At 46.8% G+C, this 22,095-nt stretch overlaps 1 protein-coding gene across 2 annotated transcripts in view; it reads right to left on the reverse strand.

Moving 5' to 3' along the window:
- Positions 1-1,251: 1,251 nt before the first annotated feature.
- WASHC5 (WASH complex subunit 5) overlaps positions 1,252-22,095 on the reverse strand; it is a 64,863-nt gene continuing 44,019 nt past the window's right edge. For both annotated transcript variants that reach the window (XM_043601742.1, XM_043601743.1), the window contains 9 exons: positions 20,860-21,022; positions 20,359-20,461; positions 20,193-20,272; positions 16,200-16,303; positions 14,813-14,942; positions 13,065-13,161; positions 8,622-8,775; positions 5,778-5,865; positions 1,252-1,650 (listed from right to left, as the gene is read on the reverse strand). In XM_043601742.1, the coding sequence (XP_043457677.1) occupies positions 1,594-1,650; positions 5,778-5,865; positions 8,622-8,775; positions 13,065-13,161; positions 14,813-14,942; positions 16,200-16,303; positions 20,193-20,272; positions 20,359-20,461; positions 20,860-21,022 (976 nt within the window). In that variant the 3' untranslated portion in view covers positions 1,252-1,593. The remainder of the gene's footprint in view (positions 1,651-5,777; positions 5,866-8,621; positions 8,776-13,064; positions 13,162-14,812; positions 14,943-16,199; positions 16,304-20,192; positions 20,273-20,358; positions 20,462-20,859; positions 21,023-22,095) is intronic.

Raw genomic sequence — 22,095 nt, forward strand, 5'->3', positions numbered from 1 at the left:
AAGTAACTACTTCAGATGATAATGATAAGGGCTAAAAGGACTTAAAAAGCGTTTATTACATTTTTTTTTAATGTTTAGAGAGAGGATGAGCAGGGGAGGGGCACAGAGGATCCCAAGCAGGCTCTGCACTGCCAGCACAGAGCCCGATGCGGGGCTCGAACCCACGAACCGTGAGATCATGACCTGAGCCAAAGTCAGACGCTTAACTGACTGAACCACCCCAGGTGCCCCTAAAAAAGGCTTTTATAACAAAAACTTCTCTTTCTCACTTTTTCTCTCCATCGAGGACATTTGCCACATCACAGGTGGTGTTGCTTGCATACCTCATTTGCCTCATTTTAGCACGTGTGGTAGACTCATTCACTTGGTTTTGTCAAAGTCCCTCTAGGGTATTCCACACTTCCATTTTCTGGTTTAAATCTCACGTTCTTAGTCTGGCCTTTTTAGCAGCTGGCTTTCTTTGGGGGCCATTTTCACAGAGAACTAACGATCTCACTTCATGCAGTTAATGTTACCTGATTACAGATGGAAAACCGCAAGGTATTTTTGAGATGCTGCTGGATGGCCACGGACTGAGTTCTCGTGTGCCATGCCAGCCTCCCACGGGGGGGCACTTCCAAACTCCTTATGTATTGGGCAACAATTTGCTGGAAGAACAATTTTTTTTTTAATGTTTCTTTTGCTTGAGCGAGAGAGAGACTGTGAGCGGGGAAGGGGTGGAGACAGAGGGAGACAGAATCTGAAGCAGGCTCCAGGCTCCGAGCTGTCAGCACAGAGCCTGACACGGGGCTCGAACTCACAAATGGCAAGATCATGACCTGAGCCAAAGTCGGACGCTCAACTGACTGAGCCACCCAGGCACGCTGGGTGACCGTTGACTTTAAAAATTCTGTGCTGGGCCTTGACTAGGCGGGGCTGCTGGGGTGGGGACGGAAGGAGCAGCTGACGTTGGAGAGACACCCAGAAGGCATGCTGGGAACTGCCCCCTCCCCCCCCCCCCACCCCCCCGCCGGGGTTCTATGGCTGGAAGAGAACAGTGAACCTCAGACACCAAGAAACTTCCACAGTACATAGTCCGTGGAGCATGTGGTCTCTGGTCCCGGTCTGGCCATCACCTGTGGCTGCCAGCCTGTTGTGGGGGTATCCATGGGACCTACCGGATTCCTCGCTTACCTTCCAGAGGTTTTTTTGTTGTTTTTTTAAACGATGAATACACAGTTTCGGAATCATAGGCAGAAGGACCCCTTCAGGTACTGGCAATTACTATTTTACTGAAAATCCCGAATTGCACAAATAGTTCTTTAGAACATAAAACTAAATGGATTTATATGTAACAATTACATTCGGCATTTATAAGAGGCGGTACAAAAATGTATTCTGCTCCTACATGATACAAATTGCATATAATACCATGATTTAAACAATATTAATTATATGAACGAGTGCCGTGAGATACATCTTAATACCTGACGTTTCCCACAGTTAAGGGGAGCGATGCAGTTCTACGAGCAGCTGAGTTTCTTCATTTCTAAATTCATTTTAGTCATGGGAAGACTGAAGGACAAGCCTTCGACTGAAGACGCAGATGTCAAGTTACAGGACTGTTCTGAATTCATCAAAGATGAAATTAGGCACGTGTGCTTCAGCAACCTAAAAAGAGTAAACAGAAGAGTTACTTTTTCCCTAGTGTTCTGGTTCAGAACAAGGTCACAGTTTTCCACATGCAAGGAAAACAAAAACACCCTTGGCAGCAAGGTGGGTCTCAGGCAAGTGGACTCACAGGGGAGGAGCACTCCCTGAAACCCTGCCTCGCGTTGCTGTCCTTCCTCACACTGGTGCCTAGCTCCTCGGCCCTGCTGGCATCTGAGGGAACGTCCTACGGTGCTCCCGCCACCAAACGCGGTGCTCCCGCCTCCAAACGCCCCAGGTGTGAGCTCCTCGGCCTGGCTCAGCTCTCAGGCTCCCCGGCTCCCCGAGGCACTTGAGGTGCTAGGAATGCGCACGCCTCTGGGAAGTGCTGACAGGTGATCTCAGGTTACCTCACAACTGATCTATGACCCACCCACCTGGGAAGAACAGCGTGTCCCAAGGGACAGGTCGGGGGCGGGGGGGAAGGGCCTCAGCACGCAGTCCTGAACTGTTCTTGGGGGAAGCCCAAGGAGGGGTGGGTAGGGTGAATGGGTGGGAGGTAGGGCTAGGTGATCTCCAACTGCTAGAAACTGGAAATTTTTTTATTTTTATAGACGGCAAGAGCATGAGCAGGGGAGAGGGGCACAGGGAGAGAGAAAGAATTTTTTTTTTTTTTGTAAGTTTATTTTGAGAGAGCATGAGGTGGAGAGGGGCAGAGAGCGAGACAGGAAGAGAATCCCAAGCAGGGTCTGCACTGTCAGCGCAAAGCCCAACGTGGGCTTGAACTCCCAAACCAGGACATCACGATCTGAACCAAAATCGAGACGCAGATGCTCAACTGGCTGGGCCACCCACCCATGTGCTCCAAAATTGGTTATTTTTTAAAAGCAGCGTTTAATTTTTTTCCTGATTATAAAGGGATCATCTGCTACTCAGAGGAAAGTTAGCAAATGCAGAGAAGCGTAAAATGGAAATAAATAATCTTTGATCTTAAACCCTTAAAGAGAAAACTCAAACTGGTAATTATTTTGTACGAATCCCTCCAATTTACACATAACACATACTCAAAATTAGGATCACATAACCTTGTGTCCTTTGCCTCTGCTAAATCTTTTGTTGTTGTTGTTTATTCATTTATTTTGTGGGAGAGAGAATCCTAAGCAGGCTCTGCGCTGATGTAGGGCTCGATCCCACGAACTGTGAGATCATGAACCTGAGCTGAAATCAAGAGTCAGGACGCTCAACTAACTGAGCCACCCAGGTGCCCCTGCCTCTGCTAGATCTTCTGTAATGAACATCCCTGCACACGCATCTTGGTGAACTTTTGCACATATACCCAGCAGATACATTCCAAGCAGTTGAACTGCATGGACCAGGTGAGAATATTACGAGTTATTTTTGAATTAAGCCAAATGGCACTCCCATAGAATAAACAATTTACATTGCCATCAACAGTACTGGGAAGTTAAGAAGTCCTATTTCTCTAAAGATTTCCACGCAGCGGGGGCCCAACATTTTACTTTTTATCAATATGATGGGTGGAAACGGTAAGTTTTACTGTTATTGTGATGTGTGACACCTGAATTAAGGTTGAACATTTTTACAAATGTTTATTGGCCATTTGTATTTCTTTTCCTGAAAACTGCCTATTAATATCCCTTGTCTTTTATTCCCCCTCCTATTGGATTGGTTATCTTTTTCTCACTGATGTAAAAGAACATGCCACACATCAAGAAAACTGGGCCTCTGTTGATATTTTCCCCGTTTCTTTTTTTTTTTTTTAATTAAGAGACACTTGGCAGAATTGTTTCATTACATTCAGCATTCATGAGATCAAATCTCTGAATCTTTTCCTTTATGGTTTCTTCCTTTGGTGTTTATATAGAAAGTTCTGAGAGCTCATACATAGTTGTATAAAATTTTTGTGTTTGCTGGTTCTATTTTCCATACTAGCCGTATGGATATAAGAAAGATGTGAGGACACTAAGTGGCTATTTTTTGACTATCACATAATGAACTAACGGTGCTAGCACTATTGACTAAACTATTTCCTTACTCCCCTAATTTATGATGCTACATTCCCTTACATGCAACTGTATGTAAGGAGGCTACATATTCTTTTTTTTGTTTAAATTTTTTTTTTAATGTATGTTTATTTTTGAGAGAGAGAGAGAGAGAAAGAGACAGACTGTGAGTGGGGGAGGGGCAGAGAGAGAAGGAGACACAGAATCCCAAGCAGGTTCCAGGCCCTGGGCTGTCAGCACAGAGCCCAACACGGGGCTCGAACTCACAAACCGTGAGGTCATGACCTGAGCCAAAGTCGGGCGCTTAACTGACTGAGCCGCCCAGGTGCCCCAAGGAAGCTACATATTCTGACCTATTGATTCATCTACTGAGTTTCATACCACTGCCACACTATTATGATCTTTGTAGTTTTACAATAGTTTTAAGTATTTGGTATGTTTTAAATGTCTTCTTTAAAAACAATCTACTTTTGGTCTGAGTTCTATAAAATTTTTAAAAATCCCCCTCCCCAATGTTACAAAAATTATCTGGGATTTTGCTCATAGCTGCAATAAACCTATAAACAAATAAAAACTACTATTTGAGTTTCCTTATTCAGAATGATGGACTCTGAATTTTTATACTTTGTTCTAAACTGTTATTAAAATATCAAAAATAACTTATTTTTTCTAAACCGTGTTTCTTGCAGCGTTTTAGCTTTTTTTTTTAAAGTTTGCGAGACAGTGAGCTCATGAGTGGGAGAGGGGCAGAGAGATGGAGAGAGAATCCCAAGCAGGCTCCGCGCTGTCAGCACAGAGCCCAAACGATCCTATGAACCACGAGATCATGACCTGAGCTGAACTGAAGAGGTTGGTGCTTAACCGACTGAGCCCCCCAGGCGCCCCTCCTGTAGAGGTTACTACTCCTGGCTACGCTATTTCCTTAATTCTGTGAATGGGATCTTTTTCACACCATGTGTTTGCGTTAGTTATTCGTGCATTTGCCCTGTACGTTCTCTAATCAGCTTTTCTGTAGTCTTAAATTGGAACAGTTTTCCACATGATTCCAGTGGGTATTCAAGGAAGACAATTACATCCTCTGTGAACAATACAAATTTGTCTTCCTTTGTGCATTTTTTAATTGTCACTTGGTTTATTGCCTTGAACCTGTACGGCCAAGGCCGCGGTGAGAGTCGGTACTGCTGGATCACTGTTACGGCGCCGACTTTAGGGGGGATGCCGCTAGCGTTTCACTATAGCGTAAGATGTCGCCAGTTAATTTTTAAAACATCGTCTTTGGCTGTTGTTATGAAAAAGTAACGTGCTAATTAAAAAAAAACCAGAATGGCTTTTCAGAATCTATCAAACGTCTTTTGTATTTTAGTACAAAGCTCTGCACTTTGAGCTGAAACTTACCAAAGTGAAATCATTAGTGAGAAAGGAACAGGAAGGACTATCTTGGGGAGTAAAAAATGAAGCCACTTTTGGAAACCCTGGGTAAATATGATGTTAGTTGTGGTGTGAGCTGAACTGAACTTGCCGTGGGAAGCGGGGGAGAAACCACCCACACGATTATTGCCTCCAGGATTCCCTCCCGGACTGCCCATCTATTCGTCTGGAACCAGAAGCAGGGCTGGGCGAGCTGCTTGGGAGCGGGGCGTGGCAGGGAGGGAGGAGGGGGGTAGGTGCGGTGAGAGTCGGGCTTGTGAAGCACCAAGCGCGGTGAAAGGAGGGGCGCTCACAGCTGCGGGCAGAAGGGGGCCTGGGGGGCTCAGAGCATCCACTGGGATGAGCTCCTGGACTGTACCCCTGGTGAGTCCAGGGCCGCTCTGTTTTTTAATTAAAAAAATTTTTTTAATGTTTATTTTATTTTTGAGAGAGAGAGAGAGAGAGAGAGAGAGAGACAGAGCATGAGCAGGGGAGGGGCAGAGAGAGAGCGAGACACAGAATCCGAAGCAGGCTCCAGGCTCCGAGCTGTCAGCACTGAGCCCAACGTGGGGCACCAACCCATGAACTGTGAGATCATGACCTGGGCCGAAGTTGGACGCCTAACCGACTGAGCCACCCGGGCGCCCCTCCAGGGCCACTCTTAATGGCACCTTTTTACAAAAAGGGCTTTAATATCGTCCTTTGTCTACTGCTTACCCTCCTAGGTAGCTTTGTGTACCGAACATAATCCTCCAGAAACAGGAGGGCACCCACGACGTCCGCAGGCATTTCAGGTATCTTCTGGCTGCAACAGAGAACAGTCTGGATCAATGCACCGCTTTGCACGTGGTGGACCCTCAGTCAAAATACTGAGACTAGAGAAACGACAGACCACTAAAGTCAAAGGAGAAAATCTCTAGACCATCCTCTCGATTCATATCATTATCCTGTGGCTGTGTTCTCAGAACATAACCCAGAGGATGCAGTCTGCGCTGAATGGCTTACGTGGGCCTCCACCACACGGCCCCCGCTGTCCGTCTAGACTCACTGCTCACCACCCTGCACTTCGTGATTCAAGAACTGGCAGGTCCCTGAACACGCCGTGCTTCCCCAGCCCCCGGTCTCTGAGGCTCCATTTGCTCTGCACGCCTACTTTACAAGTAAATTTCTAGGCATCTTGCCAGTTCCAGCTTAGGTTCTTCCTCCTTTGAAAGGCCTCCCTCACTCCTCTGGGCAGATGGCCTTTTCGTACGCTTTGAGCATCCTTAGCATTCTCCCCCAAGTCTCGGAGGTTTTCAGTTGTTTGTATGTCGGTGTCCTCGAGGGCCTGGGTCCTGTCTTTAGCCTTCTCTCCTCAGCATCTGGGACGGCACCTGCCCCCTACTGTACATTCGAAGGGGTCCAGTACAGCGTCCAGTAACTTCCCATACGGATCCTACTCGTTCACTCACACGACCGCCACGCTGCCCGAACCCTTCCAGAGCTGCGTATGCAGCAGAGGACGTGGCAGGCTTCTCACGGAGCCTACACCCTTTCTTTACAGCGGAAGGAATCTCCAGCTCTTAAAACGATTTCTAATTTACGTACAGAATGGCATCTTCTGATTAATGAAGGATTTCATGGAACTGGATTACCGATTAGTTTCCCTGACGATGTTTTGCTTTGGAAAAGCAGGTTGAAGAGCGGTTACACCTGGAAAAAAGCTGCCGCTGCTCTCGATCTTTCAGTGCAGGACCAGGGCGGCGAGGGAAAGGGAGGGCCTCCGTGCATCCCACGCTCCTGATGGCACTGCACTTGAACAAACCAGAAAGCGAGCCGCGGCCTGATGCCCGTCTCCTGGTGACCTCTGTCAGGGTCACCGGTAACAGGCTGTGCTACAGCCACGCTTTGTAGTCACTGGTGAGGAAGAATCAGGAAGGATTTGCCAGCTCCTGACAGATGGGGGACTGGGGTTGGGGTGGCCCGTGTGGAGGTCACTTCCCAATCGCCTTGGACCAAGCTGACTGCAGCCCTGGCTTCCTCTTCACGGCCCGGAGCCAGATGCACTAGGTTTTTGGGTGCTCACTGCCGCCCTTTGCCACCGACCTCGTTTTGCGATTGCTGCAATTCCATTTCTGAGACTTCCCCATCCTTCTGAGCTACCTTCTGTTTTTTAATTGTTAAAAAGTCGGCTGTTGGAAGCAAGTCTCAGCATACGTCCTAGAAAGACACCCAGCGTCCGTCTGTCGTTGGGTCCGCTAACCAAGATGGGGCAGAATTAGCCCGACTGATGCTCTCGGGGAAAAGAGGTCAGGGGTTGAGAAGGTTGCAAGAGGTCAAGAACCCGGTCCTGCAATTCTAGCCGCACTGCACTCCACACGGGACCCGGAATGAAGGAGCTTATGACCCCTCTGCTTTAAGGGGTCAGCTGTTTTTGGAATCCCGGTGTGGGGTTGGGAAACCACATATTAAGTGGTGGGATTACCAACTGGAACCCCCAGAAGAGGTCACGGATGCGGCGAGTGGCCACGGCGTGGTGCACAGGAACAGGTGGAAGTCAGCTTACCTAAAGGAAAAGACCTAAGGCAACCGCTGACATTCACAAAGGAAGGAGACGGCATTTCTTCTAATTTCAGAGCGTGGAGGGAGGCCCAGAGAGCGAAATCTCCGAGAGACAGGATGGAATTTTCCGTTCATCACAGTCAGCCACTTTCCAGTGACCAGGGCTGTGTGGCCTTGGGAGGTGATGAGTACCTCACCCAGGGGGGGTGTCCGAGCAGATCTGGATGGTTCCTGCCAGCGGCATCTGAGCGCTGATTCACATCCTGGCTGAGGTAAACTAAACGGCCTCTGAAATCATGTCCAGTCAGGGGTGTACTGTGAGGACCTGTAAGGTCATTCCCATTAGTCTTTAAGTTACACTGACCCAAGTGACCAGGCGGTACTCTTCCAGACGTTGGATGTGCAACATGCCAGAGAAATTTAGTCAGCTGGCCTGACCCTTCAGGGTAACAGAGGAGGCTCAGGACCCAGCATCTCCTGCAAATAACTGTTTTTTTCTATCCCAGAGAAGCCACATTTTCGGGGGACGGGAAGAAGAAAGGGTTTACGAGCCTTGTATCCCATAGGAGCTTTGATGTGACTTCTGTTTCCTCATACACCAGGAACCCAGGCCGTGCCCAGGCTGACACGGACGTGCTCCCTGACTCCCGCTGAAGGCTGTGGGGCCATCCTATGCCAGGGGCCCGGCCAGAGGGCCGGGCTCCCTGAGCTCTGAGCACAGCACCCAGGACAGCAGAGGAACAGGCCTGCACTCTCTTCCCCGCGGGGGTCGCGAATCCTGGTCGTGACTCGTCCTTGTAAAATCACTGTGGAGCGCACCGAGGGGGCTCCCCCAGCAGGGTGACTACGGATGGGTTGTGTTTAGTTGCTACGAACAAGGTGGGCCCTGATTTGCTTTACACAGCAGGGTGACAGCAAGTCCCATCTCTACGAGAGAGACAACAGGAGGAACTTCGCACGCAAGGTTTATAGCCCATTCTGTAACATTGATTCTGTTCTTTCCAGACCGGCTTTCGGTACCTTGTGCACTGCTCCACTGTGGAGCGGATAAACTGGCCGATCAACGCCAGGAACTGCTCGGTGTACCGGGAATGAAACTGCTTCAGCAGGGTGAGCAATCCCAGGACGAGCGGCGGCCAGTCCACGGGGTCCGCAGGCTTCCGGCAGACCATTCCTGCAAAAGGAGCGACAAATCACAAATTATGCCGCCAAAGCCAAGGGCTTGCCTTTGGCGACGTTCATTCAGCATGAATGCTTGTGAATGTCAACATGTTTGGGGGCCGCGCCTGCACTGGCAGATGAGTATCTGGGGAACAACAACTCTGGACTACTGTTTGGATTCGGCCTGGGATTGCTGGGGGCTTCCGGTGGTCTGATCCAACAGAGTCAAATGGTTACTGATTTTTATAACCATCGTCACTGTCTCTTTTGGATAATACAATTAACACACGCCGTTGCAGACAAGTTTAAAGATCTGTATCTTTAAAGGGAAACGAGAAAGTAAAAATTAGCTATAAGCAACTTCTGTTCATGGCAGCATGGCATGTTATCCACGCTGAGCCAGTCTCTTAAATGAAAACAGTCTGAATCCCAGATAACATTTCTAAGACGTATCTTTAAACACAACGTGGAACGTTATGTGATTAAAGAATCTGCAGAAGCCTGGACGGTGGAAGAAGGAAATTCGTGGAATGGGTGAGTGCCAAAACTGGCTTTTTCACTAAGGACTTCTGCCCAAATCTGGAGGCCTTGGCCTTCTGCCCGGATGGCTGCCTGGGGAACAGGAGCTAGAGCTTAGGGTCTTTGAGGGGAAAGAAACACAATGTTGAAAAAGAACAAAGTTGGAAGACTTACATGGCCTGATTTCAAGACTTCTTATAAAGTTATAGTAATCAAGGCAGTACGGGCATGAGGATAAATAGATCAATGGAACAGAATAGAAAATCCAGAAACAGTCCCGCCCTAATATGAACAATTGGATTTCCACACATATCCAAACAATTCAATGGAGAACAAGAAATCTTTTCAATAAATGGTGCTGACACTGGATATCCTCACATTGTACACAGAAAGTAATTTTAAATGGACCACAAACCTCAATGTAAGGGCTAAAACCACAAAGCTTCTAGAAAAAAACCATAGGAGAATATCTTCGTAACCTTAGGGTTAGTCAAAGATTTCTTAGACCGGACACAGAAAAGGACGATTATAAAGGACAAGTGGATAAACTGGACATTATTAGTATTAAAAATTTCTGCTCATTAAAGTCACCAGTAAGAAAATAAATAGGTGGGGTTCGCCAGGGGGGTTCAGTCACTTAAGCATCTGACTTTGGCTCAGGTCATGATCTCACGGTTCATGGGATGGAGCCCTGCATGCATGCAGAGCCTGCTTTGGATTCTCTCTCTCTCTCCCTCTCTCTCTCTCAAAAATAAACATTAAAAAAGAAAAAGAAAAAGAAATGGAGCCATGTGAGTAGTGGGTACCATTTAGATTAAAAAAAAAAAAAGAGTATCCATAAATATAAATAACTCCTACAACCTAGTGATAAAAAAGCAATCAACCTAATTTAAAAACAGGCAAAAGACTTTAACGCTTAACAAAGAGAGATATGAAGAATGGCCAAAAAGCACGCAGCATCGTTAGTCATTAGGGGAAGGCAAATTAAAAACCACAAGATACCATACACACCCAACAGATCAGTTAAAAGTAAGAGGACTTACGTTGCCAAACGCTGGTGGGGTGTGAAATGGCCCAGCGCTTTGGAGAAAGGCGTTAAACTGGCCAGACCTTCAGATCCCATCTCTGGGCTCTTGTGAAGACCGGAAACTCTCTTACTTAACCCAGAGATGCCAAAACAAGTTATCCTGACTTCCCTAACCTGGGCCTTGGCAACTCTGAATTTGCTCAAGGATCTACCATACGAGACAATAACGGCAGTCAGAACATGGAGAATTAACCCTTTCCAGGCACACAGCGACCACGATGCTTCACAAAAGGAACTTCCGCTCTGCATGCGGCACCGTGGAGACGCTTCCTTAAAGGACAGACCAAGGTAGGCAGGGGTTTCTTAGATCCGTCTCGAGAGCAACACTCGCAAGGTGCAATAAATGTTTTCTTGCGGCCCAAACACCCGGATGTTCCTTCCTAGTCCTCTTTTTCATTATTTTGGTCCCCCGATTAACACGTCAGTTTAATTCACGAAAATAACTGCAGTCAGATAGAGATACATCTCCAGGACACTAAAGGTTTCATTTGTTTTGTTTTGTTGAGAGATCTGGGAATTCAAGGGAATACTTCCTATAAGCAGCTGTACAATGGAAGAAATACCACCTAAGAATGAGACCAGCGAACAAACACTCTTTAATAAAAACAAGATTATCTTTATGCACTGACAATCCATCACTATAAGGGATCATATATTCTTTTTTTTTTTTAAGTTTTTCTTTATTTTGAGAGAGAGAATGAGCAGGGGAGGGGCAGAGAGAGAGAGGCAGCGGGGGGAGGGGGGCGGGGCGCGGGAGGCAGGGCTCAAACTCACGAACCGTAAGATGGTGACCTGAGCCAAAGTCAGATGCTCAACCGACTGAGTCACCCAGGTGCCCCAGAAGTATCATATATCCTTGTTTAGTTGTAACAGGGACCACAGAAGGAGAACGTGGCTCGGAGTCTTGAGATGAACTCTTAAATCCACCTTGGGGTGGTTCTTTACCCTGATTTTGACCGATATACAGAAAAGGGGTTAGCATCAGTGGAGCACTTGCTCCGGGCCAGGTACTCTTTCTGGTTGGCCCTGAGAGGTTAAGTAACTTGGCCAAAGTCACAAGGTGAGCCCTGGGAAGTGAGCAGTGGGAGAACCAGAAACCGGACACATGGCTGTTCCTCATTCTTGCAGCAGTGTTTATGGGGCCACCGTGCTCTGCAAGTCTGTGCCAGGGACAGGTACTGTTACGGGAGCTGTGCCTGGGATCAAGGAGTATTTTCGAATCAGAGAGTAAAAATCCTAAAGAGACTCCACATCTTTATCCTAAAAGGGCTTATGAATTAGGAAGAGAAATACTTCAAGCAAGAAATTCATTTCAGAACTTCTGGTTGAAAAATAATAGAGTTACATTTATAGAAAAGCTCTTAAAATATTTCTAAAGTAAATTGAACTCTATAGCAGACTGTACAAAGCTCCACTTTGATACAAAGTCTGGAGGCAGAGGAAGTACCTGGGAATCTATTAGAAAAGTAAGAGATGATAAAAAATACTCAAGGTAAAGTGCCCAATGGCAAACAAATTCGGGCTATGTTGCTGGACAGGACACACACACTGGAAGGTCCTGGTAGCTGTTGCTCGTACCGAGTATTTTCACATGGCATCATATACACGTCTTAAAGTTTCGATATTCTGGTGTCGGTCTTCTCTCCTTCACCGTATCGTTACTTTTCATACCGCAGCTCCCGATACACACGGGAGGCTCAGGACACTTGTTGTGAGAAGGAAACATTAACCAAGTTTCTCTCACACCATGATCAGCTGCCTCAACATTAAGGACAGGAGAGAAGCAAAGATCCCACACATTTTACAGGTTGGATAATGTTTGGAAATTAAAGGCGGACCGTACTTAGTTCGTGGTAAATCCACTGTAGGGGGACCCGGGTGGATCAGTCAATTAAGTGTCTGACTCTTGATTTCGGCTCAGGTCATGATCTCATGGTTTGTGAGTTCGAACCCCACATCTGGCTCTGCACTGACAGTGCGGAGCCTGCTTGGGATTCTCTCTGTCCCTTCCTCACTCTCTCTGAAAATAAATAAATAAACTTAGGGGCGCCTGGGTGGCTCAGTCCGTTAAGCATCCGCCTCTTGCTTTCAGCTCAGGTCATGATCTCATGGCTTTGTGGGTTGGAGCCCCGTGTCGGGCCCATGCTGACAGTGGAGCCTGCTTGGGATTCTCTGTCTCCCTCTCTCTCTGCCCCTCCCCAACTCATGCTCTGTCTCCGTCTCTCTCAAAATAAATAAACTTTAAAATAAACAAACTTAAAAAAAAAAAAGGCAAATCCACTGTCCACATCACGAAGGAGCATCATATTTCACAGGCCCAAAGACATGCACTTTATAAACACACAATGAAGGGGCGCCTGGGTGGCTCAGTCGGTTAAGTGTCCGACTGATCAGGTCACGATCTCACAGCTTGTGGGTTCGAGCCCCGCATCGGGCTCTGTGCTGACAGCTCAGAACCTGGAGCCTGCTTCGGATTCTGTGTCTCCCTCTCTCTCTGCCCCTCCCCTGCTCACACTCTTGTCTCTCTCTCCCCCCTCAAAACTAAACATTGAAAAAAAATTAAAAAATAAAAACAAACACGCATCGAATTAAGGAAAGGGCTCGTAGGTGACGCAGCATTCTCTGTACGAAGAGCTGTTTGGTTAGGTATGAATCCACTGTTACTGTTACTTATGGCAAAAAATGTCATACGGTACCTAGGTTCTTGTTGTACTGAAGTTTTGGCAACTGCGCGATCAAAAATAGGAAGTTGACAATTGGAAAATAGGGTAGGCGCTTGGTTGTTATGTATATCTGGAAAGAGAAAGGGAAGCAAAATTGATGGTCTCTTCACCGTGCGCGATACCGCAGAGCACATTTTCAAACGGGAAGCTTCCACGTTATTTCAATTTGCTCTGCAGACTACCTAAAACTAGGAGGGTTCCGTTAATTTGCCGCCTTCAGAGTCATTTAACGCCACTGACCCCTGCAAACATAAATCCCTATATAAAAATCAGCCCTTCTGGGAAGGGAACAATTTTGCCTAGAGAATAGCAGTTACTTTCCCCGGGAATCCTCTTAACGTCTTGAACCACGGGAGAGGGGGGATGGGCTAAATGGGTGAGGGGCGCTAAGGAATCTACTCCTGAAATCATTGTTGCACTAGATGCTAACTAATTTGGATGTAAATTAAAAAAAAAAAAATAAATAAAACAAGTTAAAATTAAAAAAATAAAATGAAAATAAAGAAGAAGAAGAAAAAAAAGAAACAACCGGAGAGGGGAAAGTGTGATGAAAGCAAAATGCACAAATTCAACTGAGAGCTGTAGGGAAGGGCAGAGGGAGGGAGGGGGGAGGGAGGGAAAGGGTTGGGCAGGAGGAAAGAAGGAAAGAAGATCCACCCAGCCAGCGAGTGGTATTAAGTAAGTAGAAAGCAAGCAAATGTCTCCTGTGTCATTCGCTTTCCCTTGTGCAATGTCACAGAGCAGTCTCCGCCCCCCCGCCCCCCACCAGGTCTTGTGCAGCCGGTACGGTCAGGGCAGATCCCGCTGTCTCCCTGCTTCCCTCACCGCCCTGGGAGGCGGCGTGGCACTCTGGCCAGCAGCCCCAGCTCTGCTCCAACTGGCTGGCTCTGCTACAGTGGAGCCCCGGTGAGGTCATCAGCCTCTCGGCCTCAAGTTCCTCAGCCAACCACGGCACGTTTCGGGGAGCTGCTGAGATGGAGTGACATCACCCACGGTCGGGGTTCGCAGTGCTTGGCACGTGGTGAGCGCTCAAAAAAAAAAGGTCAGCTGCTACTCAGGCTCGTGATCTTTCATCCAAGCCCGGGGGGATCATACAGATTTTACAGATTTTAGAGAAGTAATAAGGGGTGTAGGTAACACCTTACCACCGAAGTCATCGGTATTTCTGCATCAAAACACGAATATTCACAGAAGCATAAACAGCCTCATGTTAGTTCGGGACAAGTTTTGCCACCAAATGAGATCTGGCACCAGCTTGTGAAAAGACTTTCGGCTCTCAGAGGTTTCTGGAAACTAGAAGTACAAAAAAGCGTCCGTGGCCCCCAGATGATGGCTGTGATTACTATCAGCCACGGAGGGAAGCGTGTTTGGGCATCAAGGATCAATGCCATCATTTAGCAGCAATTCAAATCCCCAACCCCGGACAAACCTAAAACTGATCTCCCACAGACAGAGTACTTCTCACTTTTCAAGAAACTGTGGCAAACACCGTGTCTCTCGATTCCCACGGCCCCTATCAGGCAGGGAAGGTGTGATTCTCCCGTTACTCGTGGGAGATTGAAACTCAGGGAGAGTGAGGGCTTAAGAGAAGGGAGGTTCCGGGATTGGCACCCAGGTTCTCCCAATATTTTAGCAAGTGACCAAGTGACCAAGTGACCGGGCCGAGTCCCCCTCGGTACCATGCGCCTCCCACCACTCTGTTCCTTATTTTCATCGTTGACCTTATTCAGTGGGTTGTGGATGCCGGCTGCCTCCAGGTAGGCTGTGATCTCATACAAGAGTGTGTTGTCTTCTTTGGGGTAAGGAAGTGAAGGGTCTTGATAGTGGGCTTCGATGTCTGCTAGGAGAGCCCTAGAGGAGAGACACAAAACAACACGAAGCAGGGATAAATGTCAGCGATGAACGCAATTCACGTAGCAGTCAGTACGGGCTATGACGTCATCTTTCGGGGCCTCAGTTTTCTGATCTGTAAAACGAAGGCTTGAGCCTTCCAGTTCTCAATTTCTGTACCTGTGACTGGTTATAAGTGGAAAATTTGACCTAGGATTGTTTTCTCTTTTGGAGTTAACCCAAATCAAATGCTTTTACTGTTCCAACTTTTTTGATTAGAAAGGATTTTGTTTCTTATTCTTTAATGTTTGACAGAGCGTGAGCAGGGGAGGGGCAGAGAGAGGAGGGCAGAAGATCTGAAGCAGGCTCCGTGCTGACAGGCTGATGGCGGCAAGCACGATGTGGGGCTCGAACCCACAAACTGTGAGATCACGACCTAAGCTGAAGTTGGCCCACTCAACTGACTGAGCCTCCCAGGTGACCCTCGCTGTTCCAATTTTTCTGAACTGACTGAACTGTTTTCAATACCTGCTTTGTCAAAAGCACTGAGTTATTTATTTATTATTAAAAAAAAGTTTGTTTTAATTTTATGGAGAGCACACACGCATGAGTGGGGGAGAGGGGCAGAGGGAGCCCAAGATAGAATCCCAAGAAGGCTCCACGCTTAGCGCAGAGACTGACATAGGGCTCTATCCCACAACTCTGGGATCATGACCTGAGCCGAAATCAAGTCAGATGCTCAACCGACTCAACTGAGCCATCCAGGCTCCCCCAGATGTTTATTTTTAAGTAGAGGCTGGAAATGAGAGCAGGTTGCTGGTGAGGTGGAGGATGTGACTGCACTCCGGGATGTGTGCCCACGGCCACTGCTGGTAACTAACACACTTCTAATTGCCCTCCGGATGATCAGTGACCTAGTCCTGTGGAGATCCAGCTGTGCATTTGGTAATAACTGCTTTCTCAAACTGTGCAAGAATTTAGCACAAGGTCTGATGTATACTAAGTGATCAGTAAACGTTGGCTGAATAAATGAAATCCATCAATAGTGAGTAAGAGAGAGAGTGGGAGAGAGAGAGAGAGAGAGAGAAAGAGACTGAGACCAAGAGACAAGACTGAGGGAGGAGGCTTACAAAGACGGGTTCGATTCTGTCTTCCCTGGGAGGGAAGGCCATAGGTGCAGACAGCCTCCTTACCCCAAAAGAACGTAAAAGAGTACGTACTGAAGAAACTGGGGTGCTAACCGATAACGAACAATCCGGGCCCACGGATGGCACTTACTTATTGAGATTCTCCAGAGCAGCTGCCAGATGTTTGGAGTCAAACCGACAAGAATAATTTAACTCGTTGGCAATCTGCTGTCTCAGAATCTGCATCTGCCCCACCTGTGAACGAGGAAGAGGAAGAACAGGTGGAACACGCCACGCCGCAAAGGGACGGCAAGGAGGCAACACAAAGACGACAAGTTTTGACTGGAAGGATGACAACATTCCACAGGACTGGACTGGCTCCCCGGTGAAGACCAGCGTCATCCTTGACGGAGCATAAGGAACCCTGCAAGGGATGTGTGGACAGACGCCTATACGCCAACCTCAAATATCCCCAAAGTCCGATATTTTACAAAGTGACCCATTAACGTTCCGTTGTTCATGTATCAAAAAGGTGTCTGTATTGAAGCTCTATTTACGACCTTTTGCAATAAGTTCTCCAAGCTTAGTAGCTGCGAATGAGAAGCCCTCCTTCCTTTATTTGTCCTAAACTGAACTTTCTGGAGTCCTAAGGATGCCATTGTACTCCGTTATCCTAAAATTTGGTGAATATAAACCTATCTGCGTCACCTAGGATTACAGTTCACATAATCTTCTGGGTTATAAAATAACTTACATAAATTTTCCAAAAAGGCCCTTCTAACAATGATAAGCCCTCATATCCATGGGTTCCTAACCATTTTTTTTTTTTTTTTTTTTTTTTTTTGGTGTCCTGGACCTCTCTGGGAATCTGGGCAAGCCTACTGACACAGTCCAAGAATAATTCTTTTTTTTTTTTTTTAATGTTTATTATTTATTTTTTAAGAGACAGAGACAGAGCATGAGCAGGGGATGGCAGAGAGAGGGAGACAGAGAGAGCATGAGCAGGGGATGGCAGAGAGAGGGGAGGCAGAGAGAGGCAGGCTCCAGGCTCCAAGCTGTCAGCACAGAGCCCAACGTGGGGCTCAAACCCACAAACCTTTAAGATCATGACCTGAACCGAAGTCAGACGCTGAGGTGACTGAGCCACCCAGGCGCCCCAGAATAATTCTTTTAAATGTGCAAAATAATTTTTTTTTTCAACGTTTATTTATTTTTGGGACAGAGAGAGACAGAGCATGAACGGGGGAGGGGCAGAGAGAGAGGGAGACACAGAATCGGAAACAGGCTCCAGGCTCTGAGCCATCAGCCCAGAGCCCGACATGGGGCTCGAACTCACGGACCGCGAGATCGTGACCTGGCTGAAGTCGGACGCTTAACCGACTGCGCCACCCAGGGGCCCCTAAATGTGCAAAATAAAACATGAAGGATAACAATGGCAGCCAGTTGTAACCAAGTGTAATTCTCAAACTATTCAAAGAAGAGATCTGTGGTACAGAATTATGTTAGCGTGGTGGATCAAGCATGTAATTTCCGAGTAGTGATGAGCATAAGCGATACGCGGAGACGTCTAGGACCCCTGCCAGGTGACGGGAAAGTACCTCTGGTCAGGTCTGGGGCGGAGTTCACATCATTCCAACAAAGTCCCAGTTGTTGGCATCAGGAAGTCAAAAGTAGACTGTAACTTTCTGTGCCAGTGAATTCCTTCTTGTCTGTTCTAGGGAAGCTATCCCAAAAGATTAGCAAGAGAGAGAGAGAGGAGGAGGAATAGGGGGAAGGTGTTTTATAATGTTAGCAACAGTGAGGGAGGAATAGACACATTTCCTCTGAGTGGTTGGCAGCAGAGAAAGGTTAAGAAAAAAAGAGGGGCCTTCCCGAAGAGCAAAGAAAAGATATTTAGATAAATGGAGCTCGTAACAGTTAAAAGCGTTAAATGGCCTCAGATGTATTACTTTTGGCCACTATTCTTACTAGATTATTATTCTACTTACATGAAAAAAATAAAATCCAAAAAATGTTTTTATAAGAAACCTTTAGAAATAGAAAAATACTATTATTTAAAAATTAGAATAGGGCAAGGCCAAGAAGACAGTGGGTTCCCATCAGGCCACTCAAAAATGTCCTTTCAACTTTGATCTGCCCCATGTAATTCCTTCTTTTTAATGTTTATTGTTGACAGAGAGAACGGGAGAGTGTGAGCAGGGGAGGTGCAGAGAGAGATGGGAACACAGAATCTAAAGCAGGCTCCAGGCTCTGAGCCGTCAGCACAAAGTCTGAAACGAGGCTCGAACTCACGAACCATGAAATCACGACTGAGCCGAAGTTGGATGTTTAACCGACTGAGCCACCCAGGTGCCCCCCACACCCCTGCTCTGCCACGTAATTCCCTCTTAATTCTACTCTATGTCCAGGATTCCCTTGAAAATACCAATCTAGAAATGGAAACAGAAGTAAAGGCAGTTTAACCTAACTTACTCTTATTTAAATATTGAATCTCAGTGACCAACATTTTCTCTTCGGTGCTCACCTACTACAAGCCTTTAAGAAGATTGTGGAGAGACTAAGGAACCTGGGAGGTGATGCTATCTACCTATCTAGAGAGATCTTTGGGTTGTCATCTTTCTCCGTTTCTCTAGAGTTGCACGGATAGGGCAGCCACAACCGCATACGGCTATTTAAATTTAAACGGATTTAACTGAATAAAATTTAAAATTCAGTTCCTCACTCCCACAAGCCGTGTCTTAAGCGCTCAGTACCTACATGGGGCCAATGGCTACCAGCAAACAGTGCAGAATATCTCCATCACTGTTCCAGATCACCAAAAGACAAAAGGACAAATTGGTCCTTTGAGGGCTTTATGTAAAGAGCACTGATTTGCCGAAATACTTGGGTGATTACTGAAGGACCAGCAATTACGACTCACAGAGGTCTGTAAGAGCCACTAGGGAACCTCTCTGACGCATCCCTGCAACCTCCCTCAGCCTCCCACAGAGGTGAGACTCAGGCCTGTCCGACCTCAGGTAATTCTCCATTCCTCCTGAAAGCTTTCCAGCAATTAGACACTTAGCCTGAGAAGCTCTCAATACCTGGACATCACGTGGCTGAGGGACGTCCAGACATGGAACAAGAGGACATCCAGCAGAGCCAGAGGCTCTGTGTGTTACTTAATCTAAGTTTCCAAATTAAAGCACATTTTTTTTCACTGCAATTATGGGAAATATATTGTGAATTTGGCTGAGGCACCACGAGTACTGTCTCAACGAACAACTAACAGAATTGGGAACAAGAGAATGGAACTTCCGCACAGCAGCCTACACTTTTCCTGTGGTAGGTGATGTCTGTAACCACGGATTCGTTTTCCACCAGGAAACCTCCTCTTTCCTACGAGACAGTAGGTAGGCTTTCTGAGGGGGGCACAGCTAGTGTTTCCTCCAACTCTGTCTCGTAGCACGTGACAAGGATTTGCACATGAGTGGTCGACAAAGCGTTGCTCAAGGTCTTGGATCATCATGTGATGAGAGAAAGACACGCGGAGCACGCAGAGCCAATGCCACAGCGTGAAGGCAGGAGCACAGATGAGCGACTCCTAAAGTGACTTGGATTTCCATCCGCCATGTTAATCTCTTCACCTCACTTTCTTACTCGTTTCCAAAGACCCAGTGTTCTCTGCAGGGTGTAAGGATAACTTGTGTCCTAGAGAACTTGGCTTTGTAACATCTGTGCGGACACAAGAGGGGAGAGAGGCAAATGTCCTGTTCTAGCACCTACTTGGAGAGGACCAGGGCTAGACACTGACAGAGCCGCTCAGTAAATAAACCTGTCACACCTCAGGACGGAGCACCCCTGAGGGAGGAAGGTTTCCATCTCCTAGTGTGAAAGCACTTCTTGCTCCAGGTCGTTCCAGAAAGAAACTGCTTTCTTCAGGTTAAGCAAAACGATGGGCCACATAAATGAAAACATACTCGAGAACAGCCCAGAAAGGAAGATAAAGGACAAATGAACTTAGAAATAATGATAAAATGAAGTGTTGTATTTTTGCTTTGATGACACAAGAAAGAAGAGTAGCTTTCTTTGGGTGACAAAGTTACAAGAAGATAATAGTTGAAAAAATACAGTACTGATGATCACCCTCTCTCCCATAACATACCTTCATTATAGCCTCGAGATACGCTGTCCAAATCTTCTGTGTTTTGGCAATGGCGGAAAGATAAATTTTATTCGAGTTTGCTGAAAGGTGAAAATAAAATTTTCTATTTAGTAAATCTGGAAAAGCTAGTGTTACCTCCATCTCAGACTGGTTTCAGAACACTTACCCACTATGCTTTTTAGGGGGCTGACAGCATTCATAAGGGTTTTCAAGGTATCCTGCACAGTTCTGTCTCTCAGGATAATTTTCTGAAACATACTGAGGAAATTCTAAAACACGAAGACACAACAGAAGAACCAAACATAATGAACAAAATGAGCGACACTCCAATGAACTCAAGTGTATATGGAACACAGCCTGGGCTAAGTCATAAAATGTTATAAAGGGTGACAGGGAAATGGCAACTTCTAGGTCCTGTTAGAAATACCCCTTGCTCGGAGGAGTTGTTGGTTTCAAAGAGTCTCAACTTCCTCACATGAAACTCTCAAAACCGGTCCACCCAAAAAACTACTGTGTTGGCCAAGGAAATTCTAGTTTATTCTCAATTCTTATCTACCTGACAAGAAGCATGTATGTGTGTGCCTCGTGTCAGGATAGGAAAGCATGAAAGAAAAGTTAAATCTCTCCCAGGGTAGCAGGAACCATGCATGAAGGCCGAAAGGCTCACCTGTAGCTCTTTGACAATCATAAAGCACAGAAGCCTGTCTAACCCGTTCAGACCGAAAGTCCCCAAGGTGGTCTGGATTTCTGAGAAGAGCCGGCTGCTGGTCACTTCTTGGTGAGTCTTCATATCATACCAAGTGTTCAGCTGGTCAATGTGACATGTCATTCTAAAAGAAAGACAAAAAACTCAAAACCCAAAAGCAGCTCAGAGGTCACCCTGAGGAGATGGGGGACGTAACAGGATCTGGGCACCAGATATAAGGGATGACATGACGTGATTCGTTTAATAACGTCTGCATCCAGGCACCCAGTGTATCTCACGGTGAATGCCCAATGGGCCAGGAAGGCAAAATTCAGTGAAATCACCATTTCCTGCCCTATGCCCGGTCACCGCTTGGACTAATTCATTTCCACTGAGTTGGACTGTTGTTTGGAGCTGAGCGGAGAGGCCAAGGTCGGATTTGGCTGTCAGGCTGGAAGGCATTAGCGCCCAGTTTTCGCTCCACGGCGTCTTTCCTTAAATTCCCAAAGATGGGGATGTAAGAGGCTCGTGTCATTTCCACTTTGATAAGAAAAGAACTTTGAATCCTGCTGCCCTATCAAACATCTGTGACTATGGCAACAAAGACCTTTCGTCTCTCCTCCCAGTTCTGGTCACCAACCAATGATTCCTTTTAGACTCAGGAGTGCGCGGACGGCAATGCTAACAACCAATGGTATTTACTGAGCACTTCTTCGGTGTCAGGTTCTGTGCTCTTCGGGGTCATTGTCGTCATGGCTCTGCAATACATAAGCTGTGTGACCCTTGTTTTACAGATGACACAACAGAGCGAGGCCTGATTCCAACACCATATCCTTAACCACCATCTTCCTGTTCTCAAGTGCTGGCACGGGGACCTTAAATCACTTCAAAATATGTGCCCAGATCCCATTCCTGGGGTTTGACTCAGCAGGTCTGGGGTGGAAGCCCAGCCTCTGAAATTCCAGTAAACTCCACAGACGACACGCCCCCAGTTCTAAGACACATCTTTAAGGACATATCTTTAAGAAATGAGGCACGGGAGCGAAGGAAGCTTACATTTGGAAGTAAATGGGAAGAACAAGATTTCCAGAACTGCATCCTACTTTAAGGCTTCGAAGAGTCCTGATTCGATCACCCAGTGCTGGCACTCTGAATGTGTCACTTGAGAGGCTCCCCATGTCGATGAGTAAGCCAATAACATGACATGGAAATCCCAAG

This window comes from Prionailurus bengalensis, chromosome F2 (assembly GCF_016509475.1).
Source record: "Prionailurus bengalensis isolate Pbe53 chromosome F2, Fcat_Pben_1.1_paternal_pri, whole genome shotgun sequence".
Lineage (NCBI taxonomy): Eukaryota > Metazoa > Chordata > Mammalia > Carnivora > Felidae > Prionailurus > Prionailurus bengalensis.